Here is a 22,025-nt window from a genome sequence, read left to right as displayed (position 1 = left end):
ATAACATAAATGTGTGGTTTGTCATGTTTGCTATCTTTTGTAACAATGAGCTGCCCCACTTTCACCTCTCCCATTCAGAATATGCACGATTTGAATGGGCCAATAAAATCTAATTGTGACATTTTGTGGCTGTATGGGATCATAAAACAATCATTAAATAATTACTGCTTTACAAATAACTGAATAACATCAACACATGTATTGTAGGTGATGGCTTTAAAAAAAAGAGTCTGACACCAGGACAACATTAGCATGGATACAAGCATGAAGAGTATTATTCACATTCACATATGCTGACGTGCCACTGCCCCGAGGACATGTAAAATAGGAAAAACTCGGGCAGGCTCATTATCACAGCACGACATACATTAAATGTTATGGTAATATTATACACTTCATTAGTTCATATACATTTCCCCAGCTGCCTCGACAACTCCTGTGTCTGTATAAGATGCTAAATTTTCAGGGCTTTGTCACGGCTGGTGGTACAGTACCAGCGCTACTTGTGTGTGTCTGTTTGTATGTGTGCGTGTAAGCGTGTGTGATGTTAACAGCAGGGCTCAGTGTGGAGAGATCAGCCTCTGGTTGTATTTAGTAAACGCTGCAGCCACTGATAAATCTTTCATTAGCCTCATCCTAAGATACAGGCCGTGCAGGCCCTGCTATACTCTGCCACTGCAATTTACCCACTCTGCACAACACAAAGACACAGCAACAGCAACGCTCCCTCCCTCCTTCCCTCCCTTTTCCTCGCTCTCTTCCCTAAGCTACCCCCACCCCCACCCCTCCCCTCCTCCCGCTTCCCCTCCCTCGTCTGGTCACTCAAGGCAATATGTGAGCCTCACTCTTGCGAATCAACGCTTCACGCTAGATGCACAAATGGAAAAAAAGGGAAATCAAAGCACTGATACATGGAGAGGGGGCTAAAAAAAACATTTTGTATTTCATATTATTCTGTGGCTCGTGTTTGTATTGGGCTCATATCAATTCCTCCGGCCCGTTCATGCATTTTAATTCTGTTGCATTAAGTAGGCGTTCCACTTATTTTATTTGTAATCCCCTATATCTGGAGCCTGAAATATTGGCCTGTCAAGGAAAGTGACAAGAGAGAAGGAGGGAGGGAAGAAAGGAAGAAAGAGAGAAAGGGGAGAGTGAAGAAAAAAAAAACACACACGCACACAAGGGCACAATGTGAATTTCCAAGAACATCCGAGAATTGCTCTGCAGCTCAGAAGAGCGAGGTAATCTCGTCTTCCACTGCTTGTGATGGCCCCTGCAGGGCTAGCGTGTGTGTGTCCGCGCGCGCGCGTGTCTATGTGCAAATATGCGTGTGTATTTTGTGCTTCATATCAGGCCTCTGACACTCCATTGGTCAGATCGGTGCAGGCTGGAAGTGCCCGTCATATCACATGACCTTTCCCGAGTCCGTGCCCCGCCTCCTATATTTACTATAACCATTTCTAATTTCAACTTTCAATTTTTGCCTCCGTCTTCCAGTCAATTTGCAACTAAATTACATCCCTGAGAAAGGAGATGAGGCGATTGTTGGACGAGAGCCTGCAAACACATTTACAATGTGGAGGGTGTGGGGGTGGTGTGTGTGTGTGCATGTGTGTGTGTGTGTGTGTGTGTGTGGGGGGGGGGGCACACATCACCATTGATTACTGTCATGTTGAATGTAAATGCTCGTCTGTGTGTGTGCAACATGAAGATCTGTCCTTCTGTTTTGAATGTCTTTGACCCGCTGCTTTAATCAACACTTATGCTTATGCTCAAACTCATATGAAGAAAAAACAGTTGGTTAACCCTGAATGAGAGAGGAGTTCTTTCTATGGTCACTTAGGAGCTTTCAATAGCAAGCTCTGCCAGTGAATAATAAACCTATTTTGAGGCATAGAATTGCATTCAAAATTGTAGAGTGTCTTCCAAGAATATAATTACCAATAGGACAAATAAATACAATGGCAACCGCAATCCAAAAACTATCCATAAAACCACGAGAGGAAAATCTAAATATCCCTAAAACCTTGTTCTTAACAAGCCACATATTCTTGCAATGAATAGTGCTTGGATAACTTAAGTAAATCAAGAGAAATAACAGGAGAGCACATGACTGAGAACAAGGGAGAATCAGAAGACTCTTCTCTCATTTTCTTTTGTCTCTGAGTCTGCACCCCATACTTAATGACTGTCCTTTTTCCTTTTCCTCCCCCTTGTACTTTCCCCTCCCTTCTCCGGCTCTCCTCCATCCCCTCTTCCACATGTGGGTTCCAGCAGCTGCAGCCTATTGAAATGGAGGGGTAGAATAAACCTGAAATTGCCCCTTCAACCCCCTAACCCCCTTCCACCAATGACAAATGTCTGCATGGAGCAGGACCTGAGTTGATTAGATAAATCAAAAGGTGATTTATGACACTCAACCCCTTTTGCATTGCAGGGGGAGAGAGCGGTACACACACCACCCATCTTTATTTGCAACTGTCAGGGATGTTTAGGTAGCCACATACGCACACATACACTTCTATAGACGCAAGTGGACGCTCCAGTGGAGAGAGGAACGGAGCAATGGGGTAAAAGGCAGAACAACGGGGAGAGGAGAGAACAAGAAAAAATGACAGAGAGGGACAGAGAAGTCCACGGCCTCGGGGTATTTTTATCCCATATAGTTCCTCGAAAGGCAGGGGAACCAACAATGCCATTGTAGCTCTTGCTTTTTCTGGGGATCCATTTGGAATCCGCCCTTTTGCTTAAAAAAAGATTTTTTGTACAAAGCAGACTGACCAAGTGAGTTTTTCACACAAACTGTCCAAGTATGTCACTGAATCATCATCGTGTCTTCAGGACTGACTATACGTAAAGTCGGCTGCATCACCGGGATCAAGTCGACAGTGAAATAAACCTGTTGTAACCATTTCCCCTGTTTTTCCCTCGTCCTCTATCTTCTTTTAACATGCTGCATCAATTCCATTGATGATTCCACTCCTGTCATTTCATTTAATCGAAATACAAAAAAGCCCAGCAAACACAGAGCGGAGAGCGGGGCGGTGGTGTGGGAGTGTGGGCTGGGTGGCTTGGATTTAGTATTCAATTTAGCTGTCTTGAGCCCTGGCAGACTGGCTAAGGTTACGGAGCAGTAAATCTAGGAAGGAGAGCTGGCCAAAGCGGGCCAGGGAGGGCTGGCCAGCATGATTTACTGGCCTACTGCTCTGAGGTTACACATTAGGCTGACCCCCGGTCACCTGATAACATTACAGCAACACACTCTGAACCCCAAACTCCCACTGAAGCACTCAGCAGGGCCCAGATCTTGCCGGAGGGAAGTACACAGAGAAGGAGGCTGGAAAAAGATTGAAATGGTGAGAGGCAGAGACATAGTCAGATGGAGAGAGAGTCAAAGAAAGAAAGGCTATTAAACAGCAGCTGTCTTGTAGTTTGTGTGTTTTTAATGACTAGCCTTCCCTTCTCTTCCATCTCCAGCTTGTGTTCTAATGAGAGATAAATATGAGCGTGGCCTTGTCACATTTGACAAATTGTCGGAGACATTCAACAAGCTGTCATTACACAGAAAACACACATAGTGCATGCACAAAGGAAATGCTGCAGGCTTGTAATTAAACATGCTAATATCTTTAATATATTTTAATCTCATATAAGAGAGAGAGACAGAAAAGGAGCACAGCTATCCTCTCAAGTTGGGGGAAATTTGCAAGATGCATGCACATTAAAAAAACAGACACACACACACAAATATTCAGAATATAAACAAGCTAATATAGAATTATTTAACATGAGATCTTGTTTGCACGTGAATGCGTTTCGTTTCGCCCGTATCTTCACGATTCAAAATTGCACACGCAATAATACATAACATCTGACTGGAGGAACAATGAGTAATTTCTGTGCTAATTTGAAGCAGGTAGAGATCTGTAATTTCCTTAGGCTGCCTGACAGGCTCATTTCTATGCCGGGGCCTTTGTTTAGTTGATTATTTATAAGAAGTGGGCCCCTGAGCCATGGTGGCGACATGTGCCATCTACACAAACAGCATAAAGCTATCTGGAAGTAATCCACACTGAGGACATTTGCATGGAAAATGTAACGTGGATTATAATTAATCTGAAGTGACACGGGATTAAAACAAGACAATGTAAATGAAGAAAGGGAAACAGCTCTTTTCGCTGGTTCCTTGCCCCTCCCCCACCCTTTCACCTCTCTCTCTCTCTCTCGCTCCTTCCCTCTTCTCCCCTCTCTATCTATCTATCGGCCCCTCTTTGTTTAAAGACTCTTGGTCTTGGAGATGAAGTGCGCAAATACACTGCTCACTTGGTCACACTGTAATCCCTTCCCTGGAGATACCATATGGACACACACACACACACACACACACACACACACACACACACACACACACACACACACACACACACACACAGATCTCAAGATTTAGGCCTGATGAAGGAAATGTTAAATCTGCCTACTTATAAAAAAAATCAAAACAAACAGACAAAACAAAAACAAGGCCCCAGAATAACAGCCTGATAACACACCAGGATCTCCCGCCCCCCCCACAACACCACCACCCCCACTTTACATTTTCTGGCAATTGACTTTCTCAAGTCTCCTTTAAAGCAAATGCATAATAAAACACCAAAAAAAGCGCCACTAGCAATATTATATCTGCCTTCCTAGACAAACTAAAACCTTACCCCCAAGGCGACTCCTAGAACAAATTATTCATAAAAATTAAAAAAAAAAATGGAATACATTTCTGCTTTATTAAATAAGCTTCACTACACTCAAGAACGCTCGCATACGTAGGCACGCTTAAGAACACCGTGGGTTTCTTTCTTTTTCCCTTTTCTTTTTTGCATGTGTGCTCTGGTGTTAAATGGCGCTGGTGGTAATATGCAGCAGTAAATGCATGGATGGTGGTTCCCCCCGCTAGTCCGTCAGACAGGCCTGTCACAGAGATAGAGCTGAAAGATAGATGACTAGCTAAACTAATAGGCCCCAGCCTCACTCAGCTCTCCTTCTGGCTCATTGAGCCTCACATTATGGAGCTAGGTATGGCATGCTAGGAAGAGAAGGTGGGGAGGGAGCTTCAGATGGATAGAGGGTGTAGTTGGAAGTGCATGTGTGTGTGTGTGAGTCGGGGGGCAAGAGTGAAAGAGTAGAAGAGACATTAGTAGGGGCAGAAAGAATGAGAACCCCATGCAAAGACAGAGCGGGGAAAAAAGAGAGAGAGAGAAGCCCCATGTAATATTCATTCCCAGCCATGGATTTCCATCTCATACATAAGAAAACCATATGAATTCATATTTGGGTAAATCAAATCTAACAAAGCCGGGGCCATCCTGACCACAGCTTCACAGCAGAGGCATTATGTGCTCCATACCTCGCCCAAAATAACAGCGACGCCAAGTCGCCTTTTACAGATTGTTGCCCCTCCCTGCTTCACTATACTTACAAACGAATAAACTGTTTCTCCTTTCCCCCTCTTTCTATCTCGTGCTATTTTTTTTTCTACCCAAGGTAATGCCTGCGATAGGTTCACAGATTGGACAACAATTAAGGGATGGATTGAGCCAGGAAAAAAAAAATGGGAGAGAAAGAAAAATGAAGGGAGAGTGCAGGGAAAAAACTAATTTAAGGGTTGCAGGGATGCAGTGCAATATTAGAAAAACATATACACAGGCCCCCCATCTAATCCTGCGCTTATGAAAAATTAATATGTCATCGGAGAGGGCACAAGAACGAGAAAAGATTAATGCAAGGCGCTTATAAATTACAAGCACGCAAACTGATTTGATTAAAAAATAATCTGGGGCCTGGACATTGCCTGGTAATATCCACAACACTCAACTTATCCTTCTCTCTTTCTGTCCTTTTTTCCTTCCTCTTCTTGTTTCCCCCACTCCCCCATCTCTCCTTTTTTCTCTTTCTGTCAGATGGAAACGATTAAAGCGGGTCACATGGAGGCTAGTCAGCAGCATTCACATGTTACACACACGTTAGAACCTTATCTGAGGGAGAGCGACACATGAACAATAACTTAAGACGAGAGGCTTGTGGTTCGTATGTGTTTTGTGCGCACAGTTTGCACGCGCGCAGACTTACGGTCAGTTTTCCTGCTGTCAGCCGAGTCTCGGTCGCTGAGGTTGAGCCCGGGCCTGGAGGAGGAGCGAGGAGGTCTCTCACTGTCCTCAGAAGTTTCTTCTGAAAATGCACACACACACACACACACACACACAAACAACAACTTCATTATCTGCAGAGCTCTCTAAAACACATTCGATGACTGTAAGGGCAGCACTGGAAAAAGAAAATTTCATGGTGTTTGACTCTGAAAGCTGCAGATGTTCTAACATATATTGCAGTGTGATATTAGAGAAATATTCCAGCTTTTATATGTTTGCTTTATTCCCATAAACACCTTTTTCTAGAATAAACGTATCCCACTGAACAGCATATCTCACCAGCAAATAATGTTATTGACTTAAACACATGCTTTGTTGAAAACAGCCGCGCTCTGCCACTTCTAGTGGGTGAAACATAATACATCCATGGCCTGAAAGCTGAAAGGTTGTGTGACAACAAAATATGGCCTCCGGGGAAACGGCTTCAGTCATTTCGGGTGCCTCTCTTCAACATGCACTTCTCAAAAAAAGAAAGAATATTATTTACTGACATTGCATAATAATGACTTTTTGTCCATATATTTCATTTTAAATAAGCATTTTTACTTTTCTTCTATTCATTTAAAGTGTTATTTCAGGTTAGACAAATATTACAGCATGGTGGAAACACAAATTATGCTGTTGTAATGTAAAAACATAATTATGTGGAAACGCTATCATTCTGCTTTATTGCGACAACTGGAAAAAATACACAGCTCTACCAAATTGAGGCACACATTAACACTGACAGCCTACAACACACATCCTGCTGTAAAATCCGGGGGGAAAAAATAGGAAAAATGAAAAGCAAAATAACATGAGATTGTGTAGGTCATGCTCACCACTACCCCGTACAGAAATAGTGTGTCTGTGTATTTTTGCACGCCTTGCTAAAAAGTATGTGTGTGTGTATTTGCGTGTGCACGCCAAAACACAAACCAACACACACGTGCAGCTCTGCACTATTAGCAGATTAGCCTACCCATCTCTGAGAGTTCAGCCCCTTGTTTGATAATTCTGTGTATCTGCAGTGTTCTGCCAGTGGATTAAAGTGTGTGCATGTGTGCGAGTGTGTACGCATGTGTGTGTGTGTGTATGTGTATATATGTGTCGCCAGCACAAGCTAACACTAATCCTAGCCGAGCCCCAGCGCTCCCTTTCATCCAGCCATCATTTGTCTCCGGCTGGGCTGATGTCACTTTGTAATGAATTTTGAGCAGTCTGAGAGAGGCCAGATAACCAGGCATGCGCATGCACACATGGCACGAACACACACGCACACATATAAACACACACGCGCACACATATATATAAATATACACACAATATAGTGCCCTCCTCCATCTCAGGACTAGCACACACCAATGCAAAATCAAACAGAAACACTTGCAAACAGGCATCAAATCACACACACGCAGAGTATCACGTTCACGCAGACACACACAGAGGAAAAACCGTTACAAATTTCATGTCTTTTAAATGGGGGAAAGGGGGGTCTCGCTCTCAACACAAACCCCTCACTCTGCCAGAGAATGAAACCGGTGTGTGTCTGTGTGCATGGGTGAGTGTGTATAAAAGAGCTGAGCTCATCAATCCTGTACTGCCTTAATAACCATATTTTATAACACACACACAGCACACGCAGGCACACTCACACACATATTCACAGAAATCAGGCAAAGGGTGCATTGAGGTCAGCTTGCATTTGCATACAATCACTTTGGCCATTGTACGATGAGCAAAAGAGGTCTGCAACCCCACCACCACCACACACACACACCCCTTTGGAAACATGATATGATTAACCCTTTCAAATACCATGTGGTGTGAGTACACACACACACATGCAAAAAAGCACATACAGACACACAGACTAAGCGCTGGCGCCATTGCTTTAAGCGGCAACACATTAAGTGGACATTATATACAGCATGAAATTTTCATGGCAGATGCTGGCATGTGATTGAGGAGGAAAATTGCAGTTGTGTTTGTGTGTGTGTGCCTGTATTCATGAACACTGTTATATTTTTGCATTTGCACACGTGGCTGCTGTACACGCTGTGTACACACAGTCTGTGTGTTTGTGTGTGTGTATGAAAGACTGGGACTGCACTCTGCTCCTGATGTTTTATTAATACATCGGTGACAACGGAGATGAAATATCTCCTGTCAGCCAAGAGAGGCCGGGCTGCAGAAATTGCAATTTTCACTGCTGGTGCTGCAGCGTCCATCTTTGTATTTTAATTCACCTCACCTTCATACGGAGGGGGGAGAGGACGCACACTGTGTATCCATGTGTGCGCGTGTGTGCTGGTGTAAATGCTGCACGTGTGTGGCGGGTACCAAAGTCCTTCATCACTGGTTTATCTTTTCTCTATGCTTGACTTTTGTTCAAAGCCAAGGAAAAGCAAACGGTACAAATCGAACAGCATGTTTCACATAAGCATGCGGTGGGAGGGGTGGAGGGGTAAGGGTCAAAACAGAAATACTGAGAAAAAAAACACGCGTTAGTAGATCTTATATACTGCAAGGTCAAGTTAGTGTGTCAAAATAATAAAAACGTTTATAAAGTAGAAGGAAAAAAGTGATTTGTTACATATCATTTATTCAATTAATTTAAAAAGATGGTCATAAAAGTTTAATAGCAATTATTTTTATTTGATATTATCCCTATAATGCACTACGGGACCATATCATTTATCCCATAAATAAATTTGCCATCTGTGATGATAAATAAAAATGTGTGAATTACAGCTAGTTCGTTACCATTACATGACAACTGTGTTTTTTTTTACTTCTGAATATGATCTTCATAATGACTTATTGCACATTTTTGTATTCGCCCATTAAGCTGGTCAAACTGCAAATTAATCAAGTCATTCTTCTAACAGATGACAGCAAGCAGAGGAGGAAATAAGCAGAGGTGTGGACTCGAGTCACATGACTTGGACTCGAGTCAGACTCGAGTCATTAATTTTATGACTTTAGACTTGACTTGAAAAAATGTTCTAAGACTTGTGACTTGACTTGGACTTTTACACCAATGACTTGGGACTTGAATTGGACTTGAACCGGTTTACTTGAAAAGACTTGATATTTTACCCCAAATACAAAATTTAACATGCATATTATATAGAGATTGAAAATGTGACGTCATTCACGGGTAGAACCGCAAAGGATTCTGGGAACTCGTGGCAAGCGGTACTAGCACACGCAGGCTTTCAATTAAAATCAGTTATACAGCGATAAAAAGAAACACAAAAATGGCAAGAAGCTGTTGTATTATTAACTGCAATAGCCGGTCGCATGACAGCCACGGGAAGCTGACGGGTAAAGAGATCGGTTGTTATCGGATTACCTCGTTGAAGAGAAATTGTTCGAGCCATGTTTCCGAAGTAACAAAGAGGCGACGGGTGGCCTGGATTGCAGCCATTCAAAGGTCAAATATAACGTCCCAGAACCCTCCAGCTCACAGGTTAGTCTGCTCCAAGCATTTACACAAAGGTCAGTGTTTTTTAGTAGTTAATACGTCATTTTCATAACATAACTGGTGATATAGGTTACAAGCAAGTCTGGCGCTGAACAGAAATTGTGGCGCTATGCTCCTTTGTTTATTGTGCATAAATAGTGAATTGTCCTGACACAATATTGCGTTTCGCTTCTGTTATTATGGTACACTGACAAAAACATATACTTTTATTCACAGGATAAAACAGGTTTTTTGTATCACTAATTGCCCAGTACGATTACAGCATACAATATTATTGTCACTGCTACATTTCTGTGATGCTACCAGAAATTATTTCCACTACTAATTAATTACCGTTGAGCTCAAAGGTCCTATTAATAAACGGTTAAGGAATGTGTATTTATGACGACGATTTGTGAGACTGGTAAACTTATGATACGTACGATGGTCTTTACTTTCTACACGGTGCATTTCAAGGTCCTGCACCCATCCGTCGGTAAACTGTACCTGGGCTTGTTGCAGTGACCGGAAGTTACTAAACTTCACGAGTGTGTGCACTCACTCCAAGAACCGTATGATTATAAATATGCATATAAATATGCTACGATGAGATAGCTGACTTCATCTAACTAGCAAATGTTGTCCAGGCTACGTTGGTGATACAGTTTTTTTAATGTGTATGATATTTTTGTCATGCGATTTTAAAGCCGGTCCTACAACCGCATCCAAGAATAACATGCAGCTTATCTCAGAACTGTCGGTGAAAACTATTCTTGGAGCTAGGTTTAATTGAGCTGCATTTTAAAGAGGTGCAATTTCACAATTTGTGTATATTTTCTAAGTTCACTATTTTGTCATGTGTTGAGAAAAACACAGATTTTAAAATTACATGGTCTAATATTTACATTTAGCATAACTGCAACATTATTTTTTCGTTGTTTTTTTTTTTTTAAAGACTCGAAAGGACTTGAAATTCAAAGTTTCAGACTTGTGACTTGACTCGGACTTTTACACCAGTGACTTGAGACTCGACTCTGACTTGCCTGACATTACTTGAGACTTGACTTGAGACTTGAGGATAAAGACTTGAGACTTACTTGAGACTTGCAAAACAATGACTTGGTCCCACCTCTGGAAATAAGTCAAGTGAAAGTGGTCTGAACTGCAGTGTGTGATCTTAACAATATCAAACCAGGGTCTTAACAAACCTCTAGGGGGCAGTCTACCTGTAGCCAGACAAAACACAGGAGAAACGTGAGACAATGAACAGAAAGACTGAAGGAGAGGAAGGAAGAGGGTGAAGAGTGGGTGAAGAAAGAGAAAAAAGAGAACAGGAGGGGGTGATCATCTGGGCCTCATCAGTGCTTTTTTCTCCTTTCCCCTTCTAGTCAGTTATATCTGTGGTGTGTGTGCGCGCGCATGCATGTGTGTGTTCGTGCGTGTGTGCATATGGGGAATGTGTTTCCACACTGAGGACATTCCCAGACGAGCTCTCTCAATACATCAGCACAGCGTCTGCCCTCTGACTGACCCTGACATTCACACACCACACGGGTGTGTACGTGAGCGCGTGAATGACTGTGCATGTTACATCGTGTTAGCGTGGATGTGTACCATTGATCACGCGAGTGAGACAGTGACTGCATATGTTTGCATGTGAAATGTCATGTGCAAGTATGTGTGTGTAAAGTGTGTGTGTTAAAGAGAGACAGAGCATTCTGCAGCGGGGGGACTCTTAACCATCAACTTAATCGCTACCAGAGGACACACAGAGCAAAAACTTTCGCAGTCACCTTCCACTGCCTCTGTGCATGCACACGCGCGCGTGCACACACACACAAAGTGGGCCAGACTGTGGAGGGTGTGTGATTTTGGCAGCCTGGTGGGATTCTCTTTGATGTGGGTCAGTCGGAACATTAAAGCCGGCCGGTGAGCTCGAGCTAACCACAAACCCTGGCTTCGATTACGCTGCAACCAACACAAGCCTATATTTAACTGTTAAAAAGGAAGAATAATTAAGTGTCTTATGATCAGAGATTCAACCTATCAATTTGATTTGAGATTTTATCAGTTAGTAGCCAGTGTAACCAGTTAGATTCCTACCCATAAATGTCTGTTTTGTTTATCCAATAAATAGTATCTGAAATTTGGCATCCGTAGTAGAAATAAAAAAAACCCAAACAAAACATGCTCATATTTTTTCAAAGCAGAGCAAAAAGCAAACAGATAGAAAAGCAAGTTTTAAACAGACGGACGCAGGAGGATAGAGTGGAGGAGAAAGAGATGTCTGAAAGAAAAAAATAGAGGACTAGACATATGGGAGATGGAGGCAATGAAGAATATATTGAAAGTGTGAGTGCAGTGTGTTTGTGTGCATGTGTATGTGTGTGTGTATGTGTGTGCCCTCTAGCTGTATAATGACCTGCTCTGAGACCACTCACTCCCCCTCCTGTCTCCCCCTAAGGGCCCATAACCGCCATGCCGGGTCATTATGTGCCCGGTGGAGGACTCGGTTGTACAGCACACAACAGTCGAGCAATGCCACGCCAGGAAACTGGACACGGAGACTCCAAAATGGCTGAATTCATTAGCTGGGTTGAGCTGCCTCTAATTTGCTTCCTTAGGGCTAGGACGGTGCTCATTAAAGGGGTAAAGGAGTAAAAAAAAAGTCTTGTTTTGCATTTTGTTTATCTTAAATCATGGATAACATAAAATTGGAGCATCAACTGAAAGTGTAATTGCTGCCAAAGAAAATATACGATATATAAGAACTGCTAAAATAACAAGACAAAGAATCTGTTATTGTGTAGCTTGGACTGCGTATAGCAGAGCATTTTCAGAGTGTTAAGTCTGTCTAATAATGCAGGCCTGATACTGGGTCCATTTTATCTGTGCTAATAATGAAGCCTTAATGTTTTTGTGCAACACATTTGACTCCCGTGTCTCCTCAACTTAGGCATGATGTTGATGCTGATTTCTTCTTACAACTCTGGTCACGTCCCCTGTGAGACCATGTGTGCGTATGTGAGCAACAGGGGGCCCTGTGATGTCACATTCCTGCGCCGCGCGCGTGGCTCTAGTTTGGCCTCTAGGTTTTAGGGGGAAAGCTTTGAAACATTACACCATCCCACACAGTCACAGCCACGCACACACACACACACACACACACGTATACGCACCGAAGCACACACACACATAGTCAAGGGCCAGTGGTAATACTGCCAGAGTAATAACCTTACAGACTTACTGATCCCCCCCCTCCCATTCTCTCACCCTCAAATCTTTATTTACCTTACTCTCCCTCTTTATCCCCCCTTTCTCCCTCGTTCTCCCTGTACCTTTCCCCCCGAATTTCAGCGCGTTTAACAAGCATTTAGATCTTAACCAGATGTTGTTAATGTAGCATGTCTAAAATACTAAACATCAACCCAGCAGAGAGGGTCTACAGCTCCTGCACAGGGCCTGGGAATAACTCACTCACTCACACACACACACACACACACACACACACACACACACACACACACACACACACACACACACACACCCGCACACGCTTTCCCTCTCTCCCCCTCACACACACACCTAACCATGAATATCTCTGCGTATAACACACATTTACTCCTACGCAGCTTTCAATGCATTTCATGCACATAAGTCCACAGCCCACATGCTAACATGTAAACACACCAGCACAAGCAAACACACATGTTTCCATCCACACTCTCAAATCCACCCACACTGAGCCATTTATTGTTAAAAACACGCAAACTTATTACACCAGCAAGAAAAAAAAGATTTTTATATTTATATTTTTATATTATATATATATATATATATATATATATATATATATATATATATATATATATATATATATATATCGAAAATAATGCATAAAACCATCTGCTTTCAGAGCCACCATAAAACAAGACTGTAATCCTGGATGAATATATATATATATATATATATAGTTTCAGGTCGACTCTGAAAGCCAGACAATAGGATTGTCACATTTAATTCGCTCCTGGTGTGAATGTCAATAAGTTGAACTGACAGAATAAGCTGAAAAAAATGACTTTTTGTGTAAAAAATGCTTGTATCAGCAGCTCCAAATTTGCTTTGTTGTTGTCAATTACGACTTCCTGAGACTCTTCATTGTATTTTCTTTCGCTCAAATTGCTCGCTCTGCTGTCTTGCAGGCGACTAACAAAACACCTATTACCCTTTTGGAAAAAAAAAGAGGGGGGAGAAAAAAAAATCATATGAATAAACATAGCCAAGATTAAAGGCTTGCATGTCTTGCTTGCTGCGCAGACAGAAACTGTTGTTTCGTGTTAAGAAGGGTTTCATTTTCAGTGCTGTGGGCACTGGGTGGATGGGTTTGTGTGTGTGTGTGTGTGTGTGTGTGTGTGTGTGTGTGTGTGTGTGTGTGTGTGTGTGTGTGTGTGTGTGTGTGGAGGGTGGTGTTAATGATTCTTTAATGGCAAATACAAAAAGGGTTTTCACAGGACAAAAATATGACTTCAAAAGTTTCACTGGTGGATAAAAAAAAAGTTGCCCCAACACCTGGCCTTATACAATAGGCTAACACACCTACTGTACACCTCCACACGTGCACACACACACACCTGCATCTTACACAACAGCCATATTGCATTTCGGCTTTTTGAATCACCTTAGGCTGAGTAGGTGAACTGAGGAGGCGGCACGGCATGCTTACTGAGGGATTTAAGAATAATTTGAAAAGAAGATTCCTCTCCTCTGTTTCATCTCCTCCCATCTCTTTCTCTATTCTCTGTTTCTTCCCGGTCTTTTATGATTCCTCGGGCCAATATTTATCTAGCCCCTGATTATAAACATCTGGCCAATAGGGCAGTCTGCGCAGCGGCAGCTGAGATGCGCACACATGCACGCACTTGGAGAGTCTCACACACATAGTGGAAATATCACACACACCTGCCAACATGAACCTGTCAGGTCCAGACCGGAGGACGGTGGGAGGGAGAAAAAGAGAGAGCAAGAGAGAGAGAACTAGGAGCTGAGGGTTAATGGCCTTCCCATCTCTGTGATAAGAATTCATTCTGTTCTATTACCAGCACTTATCTACAGAGCCTGCTGTCTTTCTCCTCTCCCTCAAACACACACACACACACGCACAAAACAAGGGTCCGAGATCGATAGATGAACCTAATGAAGAAAGCAGCTGTTTCTCGGCATACCTGCTCAACTCTATCAGGCCAACAAGATCTCCCTGTCTCATTCATCTGTCTAGCTATCCATCCATTTATCTATCTATCTGTCCATCTATTTTTCTATCTTTTCACACAGCTATCCGTCCATATACCTATCCCATCTGTTCCTGTGCGCCACCATTTACCCGTTATCTCTCCATCCATCACTACACTGGTAAACAAAGATACGAGCAGGATAGATATAGTTTTCAACTGACCAGACCGGTCCTTGTCATGTATTCAAGGTTCATTTATTTTCCGAGAACTAATACGAGGCCTGAAAACAGGGAATCTAATAAAATGGCTGCCATGGTTTAAGAGAATGGCTGCGTGTGTGTGTGTGTCTATGCTTAAAATAGGCCTGTGACGGGCAGTGGCCAAATGGATAATGCTTAAACAGATCTTTATCCTATTGGGCTACTGTCCCGTTTTTAGCTGCATAAAACCATCTGCTTTCAGAGCCACCAAAAAACAAGACTGTAATCCTAGATGAAAAACAAAGGGAAGATTTGAGTAGACAGAAAGGACAGATAAACGAAATGTTTAAAAATGTGTATTTTACACATATAAAGATGACAAAAAAAAACCTAACCGTGTTTCCAGTCACTTTATTAATTTCAAATGGTTTTCGGTAACTGTATTTGTTGCCGATGCGGACTTCAGTCGAGCACCATGTAGCTTCCATTAGCGCTTAACCGTTTTTATATGTGACACGTCTTTTGTCATAGAGGCATGCGCAGAACAAAAAATGTGTTCATCATCAGGGCCTCTAATGTGTTAAGGTCAGAGAGGATGGCAGAACTCATAAGAAGCAACAGAAGAAGGGAAAAAAATATCTTCAAGCCAAAATATTCATTAGGTTGCTCAGATTCATCTCCAAAATGACTACATGGAACCTGTAACACATAGTCACACATGTTCACACGCAACACACACACACACATGCATAGACCTGGGCCTGGAGATGGTATTGTACTGCCCTGGAGATGGTATTCGCAGACAGTTACAAATAAGGAGTGTTGGCTTTCCTCTGACTTTCTCAAAAACATGCAAAAAATGTCCATTTCATTACTGGCTAAACAATGTCATATGGGCCCCCACTGGCCCTAATAGAAGCAGACAAAGACAGAGCAGCACACATATGCTTCGAATAAATCAGATTACTGAAGGAGAGTGGGGAGAAAAAGAGCGAGAGAAAGAGGGAAAGAAAGAGAGACACCGCCAGACACTTAGAGGATTGATAATATTCCCTTTTCTTACTACTTCCACCCCTCCCTTCCTCCTCCTCCCTCCCCTCCTTCACTTTCTAAACTCCCCCAACCACCACCCCCCTCCCCCCAAGCAGGATCTGTTTTAGATTTGAGCCAGTACTAGAGCCATATCTCTACCTTATCTCTGCTAGCCGTCAGAAAACAGAAAGCACTATGTTTCCATGCATTAGACTCCCGGCCCCTGACACGCCACTTGAAAATCTCACAGCCCTTCAAAATGGCTGAGCAGGAAAATAAAACAGCAAAGATATCATTTAATCAAATGAAATGCAGGTTACTGGGGTGCATTGATATCATTTCTGGAGTGTGCTCTGATACAGTGTCATATCAAAGAAAATGTCAGCCGTGAAAATTATGGAAATGCGTTTTTGGCATCGTGACAACAAATGTCACCCAAAATCTCCCAAAATGAGATCACTGTTTGAGTGCTATAAAGTATCATTAGCTCTTCTTTTCTTTTTCTTTCTTTTTTTTTTTGGGGGGGGGGGGGGAGGGAATCCATCACAATTTAAGGGTCTGTGACATTTTCACCCCCTGACCACCTCTGGGTATCAAACCCCATCAAGACATCCTGTTGTGTTTTTGGCTCCAATTACGCCGAAACACTTCTCGAATGACTGTAAAGGGAAATATTGATTCCCCTTAAAATTGTAACAAAAACAGAAGGGAAAAAAAAATCACAGACAGGGTGTGGAATATATTAACAATATGAAGAAAAAGGAAAAATCAATATTCAAATGACTTCTTTTATTGATTTATAATTAAGTCTTAATTGCGGCAAAGGCTTGGACTTTCAAATTGCCTTGTGACAATAGCTGAGAAAGAAGATGGGGGAACATTATTGATACACGTTAACAGTAGTGATCGCCCAGACATTGATTCTTCCATTTTGTGGTGCCTTTGGCATGCACGTGCAATCTAAATTGCCGTGCACACACATACACACGTGCATATATAGACACATATATACACCTCTTTGGATAAACGCAACCCCACACCTAAGTGAACTTACACAGCATAATTAACCTTCATCCGGGAAAAGTCAGGACTGTCTTATCTGCAAACTTGACTGTGTATATGTGTGTGTGTGTGTCAGGGGAGTGTGCGCTTCAGCGTGAGTGTGTATCTGTCGTAATTACACCATTAGGTGTGGAACTGATTGACTTCAGATGGGGTTGTTAGAGGTATTATTCTGGACAAAATAAGTGAGTGAAAAGAATGTGTGTGTGAGAAGTGTGCGCTTATTTAAGCTTATATACAGATTTTTAAATTAAGTATTTACCTGATCCAAACGCGCGCGTGTGTGTGTGTGTGTTATCGCTTCATGTGCCTGAAGCCCATGTGGCCATGTAAAAGTGTGTTTATGCTCATATCTGTGTGTGTGCGCGCGTGTGTCCCCGCGGGCCTAATCAGGTATCAGATACCTTTTGTTTTGGGAGCTCATTGATGGATGAAATCTTTATCTGTGCTATTGATCAGGAGGGTGCAGGTCCTAAACTGTCTGTCTAGCTGCCTGCCTGCTCCAGCTCTAACAAGATTGCCAGGGCCGAGTATATCAGTTAACATTTAATCAATGGCAGCTTAAGACACTGGGGCTAAGGGAAAGAAGCCCACTGCTTCAGCCCCTGCCCCAAACCATTACTCTGGATTGAAGCTGAAAATACATGTGCATGTGTGTACGCGTGTATGTGTGTGTGTGGGTGCTCCAAATGATTACAAGGGATTGGGTATGGTTGATCACAGGTCTTCGGGGGACAGAGGTGTGTGTGTATACGCGTGTGTTTGTGCTGTGTGTTTACAGGCATGCGAGTGCTGGCTTGTCAATACATGTTAATATGTCAAAAACGCCGGAGGGCGCTGCTTGTGCCGCTCAGAAGAAAATAAGAAACTGAATGAAGTGGCTGATGTATAAGAAAAATTTCCATTCAAATCAAGTGAAGGCTTTCAAATTGAACACTCCTGTGCAAAAACACACACACACACACACACACGCACTACAGCAGAATGATATGACATATCAGGCAATGCATGATTTTTTTTTTCTGCCTGGCTTGCAAAAAGCCCCCTGATGGTAAAATGCAAAAGAGGGGAGTCAGCAAAAAACAGAAATATGATCAGTTAGACTTTTTTTTTTCCTTTGCTTTTTACATTTTTTTTTACCATCAGCTCATCTTGCAGTAAATGAAACCCCATCAGATCTAAGAAGCAGATCCTTCGCCGCCTATCTTCAGCTTTTTCTTTCGTTTTCGCGTGCATGATATCGCCATCCATCAGATCTCATTTTGTGAGAATTAAACATGCACTTACAGTGTTTGCCTATGCACCGTATCCGGGTGTAAAGTCCAGAATAAGTACAACGATGCGTGTGTGTGTGTGTGTGTGTATGGGGCGGGGTTTGCTTTGACGGGGGAAGCCCCCTCTCTCGTCCCTGTCTTTCGTCCAAAGCCTAGGAGATTCCCACCACCAAAAATCAATGTGTGTGAGAGCATATGTGCGCCTGTGTGTGTGTCAAGGTTTTGTAAGACAAATCTCTCCAGCATGCGCCGCTTTAGTGTTATTGAACCAGGCTTCGATCACTCGGCCACTGTGAATAATGCAAGGCAGGCTACTGCTCACTTACAGCACAGGATGCTCGTGCTGGTGTGTGTTGAGTGTGCGCGCGCGTGTGACAGGACGGTCCTTTTTCCTTCTTGCAAATGCAACAGGGCAGTTCTTCGACGTTCCTCCGCTTGGCCCTCTTAATCTCGTGTCAGATACAGGAACTCCCACATTGATACTGGTCTTTTTGAGTGTGTGTGTGTGTGTGTGTGTGCGCGCGAGTGCGTACGCTGGAGGCTTCTTCAGTAGACGGGAAGAGCTTAACTCGAGCAGACAGCTCAGGCCTGCACTTTGACACACCCTGACTCATTACATACAGCCCGCACACAGTGGAATATTGTCATTAAAAAAGACAATTAGATATGAAGTCAAGGGAGCATCACTTGCACACATGGAAGCGCAGCGCAGGAAATATAGGTGAACACACTCGCCTTCATATCCCCAGGTATACGAAGCAGAGATATTAATAATCATGATGTTGCAGAGTAATTAAAATGATTCCAAATGATGAGTGTGTGTCTGTGTGTTTTGAGTGTGTGCTTGTCTGTTAATTAAGCTGAATGATTTGATATGACGTAAACCGCACTGCTTTAATGGTGTCCTATACTTGATGTGGCTTGAGGGGACAACAGTTGATGGGGCTATAGGGAGAGACAGCATGAAACACACACGCACAACAGATACAGCTGCTCATTGGCCCTGCCTAAGAGGAGCATCCCTTTTTCGACATAATTATCTGTGTCATCACTTATGAGGCAATTAAACAAACATCAGTTCCTATTTCCTCTCCCTCTGTCTCTCCTCTCTTCTTATTCTGGATCTCCTCGCCCTGCCGCCATCTGTGCTCCTATCCCTGGTCCTCCAGTCTATATAGTTAATCCTCTCCTCCTCTCCTCTCCTCTCGCACATCGTCCTCCCCTCCTGTGTGACTCCAGACAAGGTTTCAATTTCAGCATGCTGATTGTCTCATTGCCGACTCTATGCATGTCTAACACTTACTGGCTCTCTAGGGATGGGCAATACACACCATAGAATGCCTATTACACTCCCACGCATTTCTGGGGAACGTGTGCCCATGTTTGTGTGTGTGTCTGTGCAAGGGGTGATGAGGGTGTAAAATGCCTATTACGCTGAGAGTCTGGTCTCTCTTACACTGGAGAGAATTCTCTGGCGCCTAAAGAGCAGAAAATTGCAACGCTCCTCTTCCTCACTCCCCATTAACCTGCTTTTGAAACAAAGGTCTGGCCAAGGTGTGTGTGTGTATATGTGTGTATCCCTGCCCATTAGACTTATGCACCAAGGTGAAACACCTTTTGCATCTAACCAAGCAGAAACAAAAGCATTTTTTTATGTCTATAGCTTTTTAGATTTTCAGTTTTATTCAACTGCCTTGTACAGGCTACTTCTTATATACTATAATTTTACACAGTAGAGAAAAACTTCTCTTCAGCCTCCTCTTGTCTCTCTTCAATCACTTGCATTTTGTGAAATGTATATATTTTTTGCCCTTAAATGAACTTGTCACTCACTCCTTCCCTCCTTCTTTCGATCCTTTATAAAAGAAAAGGATGGCAAGAGGAGATGGCATCTCTTGAAGAGCCTCGAGATGACTAAAGCAGCGGGCATATTTGTCTAATTTGCACAAAGACATCCACATCAAAGCACAAATCAAGAACCATGCTCATTCAATGGATTTTTATCAGTCTATCCATTTCTTGTTCTTTTTTTTTCCCCAGCACCCTCTTTTCTCTGTCACATTCCTCTTTCTCTCTCTATTTTCAGAATGTTATTAGGACATGATAAAAGCAAAAGGGATGTCATGACACAGGACCCCCTGTTAGCATTAGGAGGTGGGAGAGGAAACGAACGGGAGAGAGAAAGAGGGGGGGGGGGGGGGGGGGGGTGAGAGAAAAAAAAAGATGAAAGAGATTTGTCTGGAAATGATTGCTCACAAGGCATTGATTCTCTGCTTTAATCTCACACAGTGTGCTCAAATTTCCTATTAGGGAGATGAAGAAAAGAAGCAAGAGGGAGATGGGTCTTATTCACATAGGTAGGGAGGTGAAACTTGGCATGTCTCTCGGAGCTTCTTTGGGCAGACAGAACATACGTTTCCCTTTTTCTGAAAAAAATCAAAGTAATGTCCAGATTAGCCCCATTGTTATTTTATTTATTTGTTTCTTTTCTTTTAAATGTAACGCCTTGCTTTTGGACCATTAGTATGCTGTAGGTAAGCAGTTGAGACAAAAAAATACTGTTACTGCTACTGTAATGCTGCACAGTCGAATAGAAACACACACGACAAGCCACTGACAGCCGCTGTAAGTGCAAAGCTTCCTCCGGTTAGAGCAGATTAGCCTTAGCCAATTGGTAATCAATACCTGCTATCAATTCTATACCTCCCATTGATGGATGAGGGAAGAGAAACTGAGTGGAGAGTGTAGACGGACACAAGAAAAGAAAACTTTTTGCAGAAATGCTGCCCAGTAACTATATTTCTTAATGTTCCTATTTTTTTTGCATGTGGCTGTGAGCGTGTGTGCGTACAGGCTGCCTTCAGTGTCCATTTGTGAATTGTATCATCGCTGTCTGAGATTAGTGGCTGCTTGGACCAGTGAGCGTATTGCCTGGTTACCGTGGCTCCGGCTCCACACAACCCTCCTCCCATCACTGGATTGTTTGTCTTAATGCTGTGTGACATGGGCCATTGTTTTGTCCATCTGTGGTTAAGAGTTAATGGACAGGGGGTGTATGAAGGGATTGGGGAGGGAAAAGAATAGACGTGAGGGAGAAGAAAATAAAGAAGAACAGGGGTGAAGAGGGTGGGTGCGGGTGGGGGGTGGAAAAGGAAAAGAAAAACAAGATGGGGAGAACAGCTAAGTGGTGAAAAAAAAATATGGGAAGACAAAGGTCAAAAGAACCTGAGAGTAAGGGGAAAACTTGCAGTAAACCTGTGATTTCAATATGGTCCTTGGACTTTGCATTCACCACTTCCCTTTCCAGGAGTCTTCCAGAGGCTTTCAGGTCCATATGGAGTGGGGGGCCTTAAGCTCTTTGTGATATCATTGACGTGAAAGACGTTCTGGCCCTGTGACGCCAGTCCCCTCTTCAAAGGGTTAAGTCATATTTAGTATGCGTCCTCAGAGCCCCACGGCTTTGTATTGTAAATAAGACTAATGTGGCATTGGTCAGGTATGCTAATTCAGATAATCAGCGCAATTTCTGCAAATTATAACTGTCAGTGTGTTGGGCACAGAACCTTGGCGGAAAACATGAG

At 42.9% G+C, this 22,025-nt stretch overlaps 1 protein-coding gene across 1 annotated transcript in view; it reads right to left on the bottom strand.

Moving 5' to 3' along the window:
* Window positions 1-22,025, bottom strand: part of zfhx4 (zinc finger homeobox 4) — an 82,447-nt gene that overhangs the window by 12,653 nt on the left and 47,769 nt on the right. Inside the window, exon 7 of the mRNA XM_085418487.1 lies at window positions 6,118-6,216. Coding sequence (XP_085274613.1) covers window positions 6,118-6,216 — 99 coding nt within the window. The remainder of the gene's footprint in view (window positions 1-6,117; window positions 6,217-22,025) is intronic.

This window comes from Rhamphochromis longiceps, linkage group LG9 (genome assembly GCF_057381845.1).
Source record: "Rhamphochromis longiceps isolate RC_006_pf linkage group LG9, R_longiceps_female_GT1.1, whole genome shotgun sequence".
In the NCBI taxonomy this organism is placed as follows: Eukaryota; Metazoa; Chordata; class Actinopteri; order Cichliformes; family Cichlidae; genus Rhamphochromis; species Rhamphochromis longiceps.
Note: the sequence above shows the minus strand (reverse complement) of the source record. Positions and strands in the feature narration are given on the sequence as shown.